This window comes from Periplaneta americana, chromosome 16 (assembly GCF_040183065.1).
Source record: "Periplaneta americana isolate PAMFEO1 chromosome 16, P.americana_PAMFEO1_priV1, whole genome shotgun sequence".
Lineage (NCBI taxonomy): Eukaryota > Metazoa > Arthropoda > Insecta > Blattodea > Blattidae > Periplaneta > Periplaneta americana.
This window is the reverse complement of record NC_091132.1, coordinates 22,674,380-22,687,393: the sequence shown is the minus strand read 5'-3', so window position 1 is coordinate 22,687,393 and position 13,014 is coordinate 22,674,380. Positions and strand designations below refer to the sequence as shown.

The following is a 13,014-nucleotide window of genomic DNA, read 5'->3' as shown; positions in this document are numbered from 1 at the left end:
TCGAAGTTTAATATTCTGTCTTTTTTTCTGTCTCTAGCAAAATATTAACATTAGCAATAGTAGCCTAAGTAAGATTAGTACATTCATGTCGAATTTGACCGACTTTGTGTTATTTTCGTAAACCATATTAATTTCACTTGGAAAATTTTCAAGTAAACAACAAAATTGCTGTTGAGAGGAGTTAGACCACTGTTGCACTAATCCCTTCAATTTTAAAATGTTCAATAATTTTTGTCCATGTTAAAAAATAAATTAAATAACACGCGTATCTCTTATTTGGAACCCCTTTCCAAAACATCATTATTTCCCAGTTTTATTTCTTTTAATAATTTAAGATAACAATAAAAACTGACTAAAATTTGTATTGTCAATTCTAAAAATAGACGAAATGCTGTGTGTATTGCACTCATTAAGATTAAAAATGTCTATTCCCATCCTCACTTATAAGCAGTTAAAAAAAGTGTCTCTTATTTGGGTACTTTACCTTACAGGTAGTGTATATTAAGCGTGCCAATTTCTGTTACTAAAGGACCAATAAATTTTTAGAAAAAAAAAGTTGAAATAACGGAAATATAAATAACTAGCGAAAGGTGGATCTCCTTCTTTAATTTGAAGAAATTGTACATTATTCGTTATTGATCTTGTGAAAAAGACTTGCGCATATATATATATATATATATATATATATATATATATATATATACATACATATCGAGGCAAATTCTCTAAGTAATTAGGACTAAAATTTCAATAATGGAAAACATATTACATATATTGAAATATATATAATATGTATTCCATTATTGAAATTAGAATGTTACGCAAGTACTTAAAAAAGATTCATTCGAAATTCCTCCAAACCATTGTGTTTCCTCGCCCATATAAGATATCGTTTGAGTGTGGATACCGGAAAACATAATTGATAGAAAGTTGGCATACAGAGCACGAATCCTAAATGTGAAACATTACACACGGTCTTCTAATATAGGTATTCGTTTTGTACTCTACGTAACAAATTCCTTTCCATACTACCTATATAAGGATTACGTTTGGTAGAGTGCATCAGTGTTAACAGTTCTCTCAACTAGCTACAAGCTTTCAGCTTAAAAAAGATCAGACATGGCTTTCATTAAGGCAAGTACATCCAAGTGGATCAGTGCTGGCTTTGATTTTAATTTACTAAAAATTTGGTCGTATCTAGGCTACTTGAATCACCTTCTGGACTATGTTATATCTTTTTCATTATTCATGCAAACTGTTATTTAAGTAATTAACGTTATATTCTTATTAATTTGAAAGCTACAAGTGTGTTTCCAGTCAAACTTTGAAATCTGTAGGCCTACTATTATTACAGTAAATTACTACAGTACCTATAGATCGTGGTGAAAAGCCTTGTAGTACATCACTGTCATTTGTTCTTCAAAATATCGATATCTTTCTAAAAACCGTATATAAAATGAAAATAGCTTATCAGTAGGGACCGGAATTTTATGTAATATCAAGGTGTAAAATATGTACATATGTATGTAAGAAAAATCAGCTGAATATGTACTAAAATATGTAAAATCATGAAAATATTTAATATCAATATCTGGCAGGTATAGCATAGGTAAGACTCTCCAGTTGTGATTTCATAGAGCACCCGACTTTTTTACCGCACACTTGACACATTACTATTTTTCCATCTGTAGTGAAAACATCGTCCATCGCAATCCATGATTTTATTTTTGTCGTTAGGGTTGAAGATACAGGAGCCATTTTTTTAGTTAGTTAAAAACAGTAGATAAACTTACATTGGGTGAACGCCTCTATTATTTCTTGGAACTAAGAATATTATGTTTCGTCCGAAATATATCCTTTCTTGCATAGGTAAAAAGGCTTTTTATATCTGTGTATTTCAAATTTTGTAAACGTGTAGGCCTATTTCAAATTGTAAACTTCCCCAGCAGAAATTTTTTTCCCCTTTTTAGAGAAGTAAAAATGAATAAAACCCTTAAATATGTAGATTTATGTAATATCAAGCCATAATATGTAATGTGCGGTAAATATGTAAAAATATGTAGTATCAAATTTTAATATATTAATGGTAATTACAAGATTCGTAAAGATTTGTTACTTATATACGGTTAGGTTAAAAGGGATATAATATGTAATTACATAAAAATCCGGTCCCTACTTATCACTCAGGAATGAGGGAAGCAGACAATATTTGAAGGGTTCAGAGTCATAGTGGGCCAAGCGCCATTTATTAAACATGGAGAAACCAAGGGTTAAAGTTAAGTGAATACCATAGTTCAATGAAGATTGACATATCATTTAGTTTGAATGTGTATACTCGTACTTTATATTACTTGCTACATGTTTCCATTGAATTATGGCGATAACTTCATTTTAACCCTTGTTTTCTACGGTTTTAATATATGGCGTTTGGCCCACTATGGTTCTGAACCTTTCATTTATGTTGAGCTTAATGTACCTTCATTTTCTTTTGCAAATAGGCCTAAAGTAAAAAAAATGGATTTTTCACAGGCTTTGGTACTTTTCGCCATCCTCGCCACTGCTATTGCTCTTCCAGGATACGAACATCATGAAGAACATGTGAGTTTTTTATATTGGTATACTTCAGAACGATTTTTAACTATATAGTTTAATGACATTAATTTCTATTATGATGTCATACGCATTAAAATATTTATTTGAAGGCCCATCCCAAGTACGAGTTCAAGTACGGCGTGAAGGACTCTCACACCCACGACATCAAGGAGCAACACGAGACGCGCGATGGCGACAAAGTTGAGGGATACTACAAGCTGGTTGAGCCTGACGGCACCACCCGCACTGTCCACTACACCGCCGACAAACACAACGGATTCAACGCTCACGTCCAGAAATCCGGACACGCCAGCCATCCTCAAGCTACTCACCATGTGGTGATCCCATCACACTCACACGGATCATCATACGCTTACAACTCACAACATGAGTCAGGATTTGGAATCCATGGCTCATATTAATTGCAGAGCTATACTGTAGATTTTCTCAACAACACGATTGATCTTTAAGAATATCTGTCTGCAAAATCTAGAGGCCTAATTGTTTACTTTGAATATCATCGCGTCATCATACTTTTACACATTTCCCTTATTCACTTGTAAATTATTTTTGTATTGTAATACCTGTATTCAAATTCAAACTTCATTATTGTTTATAACATCTACATTTCTGTTTTTATTGTATTTGTATTTATTATTAGCAAATAAATATGTTATAAATCAAGTGTGCGTATTTTGTTCACTCTCTCTCTCTCTCTCTCTCTCTCTCTCTCTCTCTCTCTCTCTCTCTCTCAGATTGAAGTTGTTTATTCACATTTATAATAAATCATTTAATGTAGTAAAGCAGTGATAGCCAATGGCGGCCCGCAGGCCTCATCCGGCCCGTGAATAAAAATGTATGATTTGTCCCATTTTTTAAAATTCATGCGCAAAAGTTAGAGTGTAGCTGGCCATCGCAATGTACCTAACCAGCATTTAAATGCAATTAATTTTTAATCGCAAGCGAAGACCAGACAATTTTTGTAATGGTGGCATATGTAGATGCTTTCAAAAAGAAGTTAAATCTATTCCAGCAAATGTTCCAACTTATTCACATGGGGCTGCATAAAATTACCACTTTGGACACGGATTGGGTTTGAGAGGTTTCCACTGGTGTACTAGTCCGTGCCTTTTCCTGAATGGAAAATTCATTGTTTGGTCTTGTATTGTAGTAATGAAATTATTTATTTAATAAATGCACTTAATTTAATTCAAAGTAAAAAGTTTAATTCATTTCCTATTAAGTTAATGTACCGATTATATTAAAAAAATAAACAGGGCATTTGTGAAATATCTTTGATTGTATGAAATATATTTATTTTTGGTAAGCATTTTTTAGGTTAGATAAGGATGCAATTAAGGTTTACAGGCAGGATGAGAACACCCTAGCCAATAATAATAATTAGAGAATGGAGCGAGACAAGCAAAGGATCAATAAATCAGTGAGAAAGAAAGACAAGTAAGCTAAAAGGTACACTGGTGCGAGTCCTTGCAATGACTTCTAGAACTCATCTTAACCTTTGTGTGAATTCGTAGCCTGAAGGTCACTTGTCTCACTTTGTCATACTATCCCTAGGCTTTACGAGGAATAAACCCGGGACGAATACGTACATTTAGCTTCCTTTGGCCCATTATGAAACCGTTAAAAATCTTGGTATTTTTATGGATAGCGATCTAAATTGGAACACTCAAGTAACACACATTTGCAAAAAAATATTTTCTCAACTGCACTCCTTGTTTCTTATGAAAGAATTTCTACCACTTAGTCTAAAAAAGAATCTTATTCAGACGCTTGTAATGCCCCATTTTGATTATTGCGATTCCTTGCTAACTAATATAAGTTCACTATTAGCTGAGAGACTACAACGTGTTCATAATGTGTGCATACGATTCATCTGCAATACTCGTAAATTTGACCATATAACACCTTCCCTCCAGTTACTTTCAAGGGCGCGTCTGAAGGAACGAAGAACAATACATTCACTGTCTCTTCTGTTTAGAATCATGCATACTTCTACTCCGAATTATCTGTTATCGCGCTTTCAATTTCTTACAACTCTTCGAAACCGACATCAAGCACTTCTTTCTATCCCTCATCATAGAACGTCTTTATACTCATCTTCCTATACTGTAGAAATAGCTCGCCTCTGGAATTCGTTACCCAATGACGTCAGGGACTGCCGGACTTTATCACAATTCAAAATTAAATTGGAAAATTTTGTCTTTGTTAATGTTTTTTAGGCATTGCTAGAAGTATTGATTTGTGTTTTCTTTTCTTTTTCTTTTTTAATCTAGATTAAAATTGCACGTTTCTTGTTCATGTTAGTTAATTAGTTAGGATAGAATTAATTATGATATTTAATCACGCATTTAAAGTTTGTGTGACTGCAACCTGTGTATATTTTTGTGTGGCTTTACTTTGTTTATAGTGTTTTTTTTCTCTCTCTTTATTTCTTGTGTAGCTTTACTTTGTATAGGTGCCTATAGTGTTTTTTTTCTGTTTATTTCTGTTATTGTATTTGTATTCCTGGTGTTGTGGAAGAGAAGGCCTGATGGCCTTAACTACACCAGAATAAATAAATAAATAAATTAATTAATTAAATATAAATAAATAAATTAAATAAATAAATACATTAATTAATTAAATAAAATTAAATAAATATAAATAAATAAATAAAATTAAATAAATATAAATAAATAAATAAATTTAAATAAATAAATTATTAATTAATAAAATAAAATAAATATAAATAAATTAAATAAAATAAATAAATTAATTAATTAAATAAATATAAATAAATAAATAAATAAATAAGTAAATAAATAAATAAATAAATTGTGCGCCATATATGGCCGGTTTACAAGCAAAACATGTTAAGTAAAAGATATTACTTATGAGAAAAAGGCGTTTGAAAGTTATTGATAAAACTGAATAATCAAAATATTACTTTTAGTAAGTTTTTTCTCTTTATGTACAGTATATTTAATTTTTCAATTCTACGTTTATACACATACATTATTTACTAGGGTGGAGTGAAAATATGAAATTTATGGAATCAAAATGTAATACTAGGAAAAAATTGTGGGGTGATATCATAAAGAACAATGCAATTTTTTTTCTCTTGCTTAATATTTAGAGGTGCCCCAAGAGCACCATATTTTGAAATTTTCACAAAATTTGGGGGTTCAGATTTTTTAGCGAGAGAACGTTCTCCAGTGGTTTAATCTGAACAGGGTACCAGGAAAATGTTAAAAAAATATATGTTGAAAGACTCTGCATATTTTTGGTCCACTGTTATTTCATCTTGAAATGTTAGAGAAACCTCAATTTATAAGAAAATTGGGCATAATCACAAAACTCTTAGGTATGATATAACTAACATAATTAATGGAAATTCATTCGTCTGATGTTGCTGGGTGTTTAAATCAGAACAATGGCTCTAATTAAGATAAAAAATCTGAATCTTCTGCCCTGTATTCGGAATGCTGGAGGGGCTGAACCCATCACAATTACCTACCTAACATGACGTAATGAAATATTATCTATGATCAAAATGAATTAAAACCTGACTTCAAATCAAAAGAACCTACTGTTGGAGATATTTCAGAAAGAGTTGCTATCAAAACTAAGGAAATCTGGGTAAAGGCATCTATTCCGACATACAAGAATAGTACAACTGGTTCCTGCTTACCATGATCAATACAGAAAAATACTGTACACTGCAACTCCAATTTAAATTCTTCCAAATAAAGTTTAAATATGTGATTTTACAGCAATTCACTACCTATATAATGAAAATGAATATAATAGAACAAATACACAAAAAGGCAAAAAAAAATGTAATTTTAAGAAACTTCAAAGCCCTTGGTGCATCTCAGAAATTGAATATAGATACCTCATATTTTTCATATTCCTAAGTTGAGTGAAAAGACAGATTTTTGCTAATATTACATTTAGAAAACAGATAAAAAACAATTCCATGTTAGATCCACTCCTCCATATTATGTACAGTAGTGGCAAAAAAAAACCAGACCGACCCTTGTACCTGATTTCAGAGCCTTGTTCACTCCAGAGCACGATAGACGACAAAAGCTTCACAAAAGAATAACAGGCATTTCCGCTATTTACTCTGAGTTTAATTTCCTCCCGAGTGTCATTTATGTTTGTTACTGTTGCTGCAAGATATTTGAATTTTTCCACCTCTTCGAAGGATAAATCTCCATTTTTTTTGTATTTCCATTTCGTGCAATATTCTGGACACGAGGCATAGTCATACACTTTGTCTTTTCCGGATTTACTTCCAAACCTATTGCTTTACTTGCTTCAAGTAAAATTTCCGTGTTTTCCCAAATCGTTAGTGGATTTTCTCCTAAAATATTCACGTCATCCACCAAATAATAATAATAATAATAATAATAATAATAATAATAATAATAATAATAATAATAATATAAACAATAATCCTTCACTGTTCTAGACCAGGTGGTCCGTTTCCTCACACAAAATGTAATCGTCTTTTCTTTTGTGCGGTAATTAAACAATTTTAGAGGTAGTCTGTAAATAATTATGGAAAATGACTTACTTCCAAACGTGACCTTTAGAAAATAATGATTATGATGATTGTGGTGGTAGTGGTAATAGTGGTTCAGTTATGAAATTATATTCTCAGATATGCAAGTGCATTGTAGCGTCGCATATATTTCCACCATTGAGACATTTCAACCGAATTTCTCTGTGCACTATGAGGCTATTAGGTACTTTTACGTAATGTTAAAATTAGTGCGATTTCATTGTGTTCTTCAGACCATGAAACTCCTACGCACACGTCCTAACGAGGTGGAAGTACTACGGAAATACTAATTGATAGAAAGCACATAAAGAAGTGTTGATTTTCAATTTGCACACGCCATTGTTGTTTCTGTAGCTGGATTTCCTTTCCCATCCTACGTAACGTATGTTCCGATCTGTATTCCTATATAAGGGAAGCGTTTGGCTTATGCTGTCAGTATCTGTACATCTATCAAGTCATCACATCTGGCTTTGGTCACTTCATAGCTCCAGCATGTCTCTTAAGGCAAGTGTAAGGTCGTTACTTCAGTGTAAGCTTAGACTGATATGTAGAGTACTGAAAAATTTGGCTTCAGCACCAAGAAACAACAATGAAATATAATCGTGAATAAATGTAGGCCTATAATTTGTTTATTCAAGTCACGTGTTAAACAGATAAAAATGGCTTCTACTATAATACATTGTAACACAAATTCTTATGTAGGATATTGAATATTTGGCTTCAGCAAGGATTAAAAGTAATCGTTTATAAAGATACTACAATTTGCTTCAAAGAAAATGGCTTCTTTTAATGGCATATTACAGTATTTTGCAGTTATACTTAATAATATAAAATTATTATATCAATCTCTTGCTTAAATGCATATCTATAGTTCAAAGAGAAATTTTCTCTACTTCCTGATCTCCCTTATGTTTAAAAGAACAGCTGACGATTTTTGTTGTAGGTTAATGTACAGTGTGATCAGTTTGGGTATGGATAAAATAAAAACACCGTAAAACATTTACTACTGAACTTCATTTATTGAAAATTTGTGCATACAACACTGAAAGATGGGATATTCCTCAGAGCTCAACATGACCCTCATTGCGCACCCTGCACAACTCATAACGGTGATGGAATTCAGCCCATGTCCGTTGTAACAAGAGAGGGTTGATTTGTTGAAAAGCTTGAGTAATTTTTACTCTCAGATCATCAATATTCCTGGGTTTCTGTGAATAGACAATGTCTTTAACAAAACCCCACACGAAGAAGTCAGAAGGGGTTAGACCTCCTGCTTGTTTTTTTTTTTTTTTTTAACACAGAACCTGTTTATACAAATGTTCGATACCACAACATTATGGAATCGTATTTAGGTACATTATGCACACCATAATCACGTCGAAATTCCATTTGAACTCTTTTAACACACTCAAATTTATCATACCAAAGAACACATTGTGCCCGCTGTTGATTTATAGTAGCCATTTTAATCATCTACGATTTTCATTTGTCGTTTCAGATTATGCATTGTTCATTGTCATATATTATGGAAACTCCCATCTTTAATCTTATACCAGAAAAAATTTTCCCTACTATCATAATAGCTGTATAATAATAAATTAATATTATCCATACCCAAACGGATCAGATTGTACTTTGTATTTATTTTTTATTATAAAATTATTTAGCGATATTCATTATTATGTTCTTTTCCTTTCCGCTCGAATGAGTTCATTTGGAATCACTAACATTTCCGTAATCTCTGTCTTATACGATTTTCCTGATGATTCCATTTGTTATCCTCTGAAGTAGTTGCGTTCTTTACCGATAGAGTGCAGTACCCGCCAGTTCCTTGGCCGGCTGTTATTAGAAAGAGGATTGCTTAGTTTTTTTTTGTTTCTCTATAGTGTCTCTATGACCTTGTGCACCCCATACTTGTGGAAAATAATAAAAAAATTCAGGTCAGAAAGGGTTAAAAAAATTAATCGCTTTTAAATATCTTAAGGTCTCTATATACCGGTATGCATAAAGTTCGCATATTTATATAACTTGAAGTGTTGTGAACAATTGAGGACCGTTTTTGGAAAACTTGCTAACTGAAAAAAAAAACTAAATTTTTCAGGAGAGACAAAAAACTGAATGGAGACAGGTGGGTTATAAGTGCAACCATCAGACTTTGACGCACTATAATGGAGAGAAATAATTCAATTTTACTAAGATAACTTTAACATCGTGTAGAGGCGTGCTTTATGTTAACGAATCCACCAAAATCTCAATTTTGCAAATTTTTGCAGTTAGCAAGATTTGAAAAAACGGTCCTAAATTAGTTGTCCAACCATGACTCAGTTTATAACTTATTACCAAGAGGACCAGAGTTCGATACAAAGCATGTTCTTTTCTGATGCAAAAAACGATTACAAATAAGTCTAGTGCCGAGGTCAAGAAATCATATAACTCTACCTCCATGCCCCCCAAACGACTTCATAGCATAAATAGAGGATAATTTTACCATTTACAGTTCGTATTCTTCTTTATTACAAAATTCTTGTTTAATTATTTTTGTTTAAGTGATGGAATAGGCTAAATATTAAAACACAGTGCGCAACATAACCTACATTGTTCTTGCACATTAAGGTTTGTTTTTCTCCGAGTTTACTACACATTCGTGAAATAAATTGCAATTATATGGACTTCTCTTGCAGATTGCCGTGATTTTCGCCATGTTGGCCACAGTCCTCGCTTACCCCGGATTTGAACATCACGAGGAACACGTAAGTATGGAGTTAACTCATATAAATCAAAGCAAAGTCAAGTAATATCACCACTCGTTTATATTTAGTTGTATCAACAGAATTGTACAGCATAAGACTCCTGAGATATTGCATTTCCTGAAGCTTTGAAATTGACTTACAACACTCTAAACAAATCGATTGCCAACAGAACAATGCGAATGATGTTTCATTATTAATATTTCTAAAACTGTTTACCAAAATATTAAAAGCACGATGATTTAATTATAATAAACTTTAAAATTAAGTGAAAATGTTCATATTATGGTAAAAGTTAAAGTAACTAAGTTTAATTTAGAGATATTACGATTTGACACACGAAATTTTCAATGTGAATATCGAGAATTGAATATGACGGATGTGTGGAAGGATTTCGTAAAAAATTATAATAAAAAAGTTATTTCCATCCATACCTTGGAGCAACAGTAACAAATATAAATAACACTCGGGAGGAAATTAAACGCAGAATAAATACGGGAAATGCGTGTTATTATTCGGTTGAGAAGCTTTTGTCATCTAGTCTTCTGTCAAAAAATCTGAAAGTTAGAATTTATAAAACAGTTATATTACCGGTTGTTCTGCATGGTTGTGAAACTTGGACTCTCACTTTGAGAGAGGAACAGAGATTAAGGGTGTTTGAGAATAAGGTTCTTAGGAAAATATTTGGGGCTAAGAGGGATGAAGTTACAGGAGAATGGAGAAAGTTACACAACGAAGAGCTGCACGCATTGTATTCTTCACCTGACATAATTAGGAACATAAAATCTAGACGTTTGAGATGGGCAGAACATGTAGCACGTATGGGCGAATCCATAAATACATATAGAGTGTTAGTTGGGAGGCCGGAGGGAAAAAGACCTTTGGGGAGGCCGAGACGTAGATGGGAAGATAATATTAAAATGGATTTGAGGGAGGTGGGATATGATGATAGAGACTGGATTAATCTTGCTCAGGATAGGGACCAATGGCGGGCTTATGTGAGGGCGGCAATGAACCTCCGGGTTCCTTAAAAGCCAGTAAGTAAGTATTTCCATCATACCTGGTATTTCCGATTGTATAATACAGTAGTGGCAAAAAAAAAAAACCGGACCGACCCTTGTAGCTGATTTCAGAGCCTTGTTCACTCCAGAGCAAGATAGACTGGTAACTAAGACTTTCGTGGTTCGAATCCTGCCTGAGAAGGAAACTTTTTTTTTTTTCTTTGTTCCTTATTAAAATTTATTCCCAATACTTTTCGATTGTTGGTAAAATTCATGTTCTGAGAATAACAAGTTAATTAAGTAGTAAAAGTCCACACCTGTGGAGTAACGGTCAGCGCGTCTGGCCGCGAAACCAGGTGGCCCGGGTTCGAATCCCGGTCGGGGCAAGTTACCTGGTTGAGGTTTTTTCCGGGGTTTTCCCTCAAGCCAATACAAGCAAATGCTAGGTAACTTTCGGTGCTGGACCACGGACTCATTTCACCGGTATTGTCACCTTCATATCATTCAGACGCTAAATAACCTAGATGTTGATAAAGCGTCGTAAAATAACCCAATAAAATAAAATAAAGTAGTAAAATATCGCTGCAATCGAAAATTATTGGGAATAAATTTGAGTAAGGAACAAAGAAGTTTCCTTCCCAGGCAGGATTCGAACCACGAAAGTCTTAGTTACCAGTCTGTCGTGCTCTGGAGTGAAAAAGGCTCTCAAATCAGCTACAAGGATCGGTCCGGTTTTTTTGCCAGGTTCGTTTCCCGATTGAGGACATGGATTTTCTCTAATTCTTACAGCCATATTATGGCCCTGAGGTATATTCAGTCTCTAACAGGAGGCATTTCCTCATGAAGTAAAGGCGAAGGGCACTTAGGGCTGACATCCTTACTGCCATTAATTCCATATCTGTACATTTAGGAGCCTTACCTTCCGCCTCCCTGTGGGCCTTCAAGCCTTGTAGTATGGCTGACTTTGCTTTTGATATAAATATTTTATTTTCATTATCTTCTGTAATGCACAAATTTGAGTCTTTTGAATTCTTATTTTTCTAGGCTCATCCCAAGTACGACTTCAAGTACGGAGTGAACGATCCACACACCCACGACATCAAGGAACAACACGAGACGCGTGATGGCGACAAAGTTGAGGGATACTACAAGCTGGTTGAGCCTGACGGCACCACCCGCACTGTCCACTACACCGCCGACAAACACAACGGATTCAACGCTCACGTCCAGAAATCCGGACACGCCAGCCATGTTCCAACTTATTCTCACGGGTCAGGACACGGTTATAGTCTAGGTCATGGTTCATTTTAAATGTGGACTCATCCTCCGGACATCCATTCAAGCATTGGCCACGTCAACTGAACTGAATTTTAATGGATTTCGATCACGCATTTTTTCATGATAAATTTTCTGTAATGCCGTATTTAAAGTTCAGTCTAATTTTACATTTAAAGTTACTCACGAAATACGTACTCTTCTTAGAAAATTTAAAACCATTTTCATTTATTTCTTTGACGTTCAAGAGTGGCACTTTCATCACATTTCGAAACATTACATGTATGTTTCTCATTCTTCACGACACCATAATGTTTAGATTGTAGAATATCACCACTTGTTACTTATTTTTATAAACTATTTATATTTTTATATTTTCAATAAAACATGCAGTTGCATTTTATCAGTGTTTCTTTAATTCTATACAATATGATATATGATATGATATGATATGATATGATATGATATGGTATGATATGATATGATATGATATGATATGATATGATATGATATGATATGATATGATATGATATGATATGATATATGATATGATATGATATGATATGATATGATATGATATGATATGATATGATATGATATGATATGATATGATATGATATGATATGATATGATATGATATATGATATGATATGATATGATATGATATGATATGATATGATATGATATGATATGATATGATATGATATGATATATTTATTCCACCAGCTTACATCGGTCGTGATGGCTCTTCACATTTCTAATATGATATGATATGATATGATATGATATGATATGATATGATATGTTATGATATGATATGATATGATAT

At 33.2% G+C, this 13,014-nt stretch overlaps 1 protein-coding gene across 1 annotated transcript; it reads left to right on the top strand.

Annotated features, from left to right (window-relative positions):
* Positions 1-1,015: 1,015 nt before the first annotated feature.
* On the top strand, positions 1,016-12,586 carry LOC138716533 (histidine-rich protein PFHRP-II-like). The gene is made up of 6 exons (XM_069849686.1): positions 1,016-1,134; positions 2,530-2,598; positions 2,703-3,012; positions 7,599-7,666; positions 9,844-9,912; positions 11,955-12,586. Exons 1-6 carry the CDS (start codon positions 1,120-1,122, stop codon positions 12,219-12,221), a joined length of 798 nt encoding a protein of 265 aa, XP_069705787.1. The 5' UTR covers positions 1,016-1,119; the 3' UTR covers positions 12,222-12,586.
* Positions 12,587-13,014: the final 428 nt, after the last annotated feature.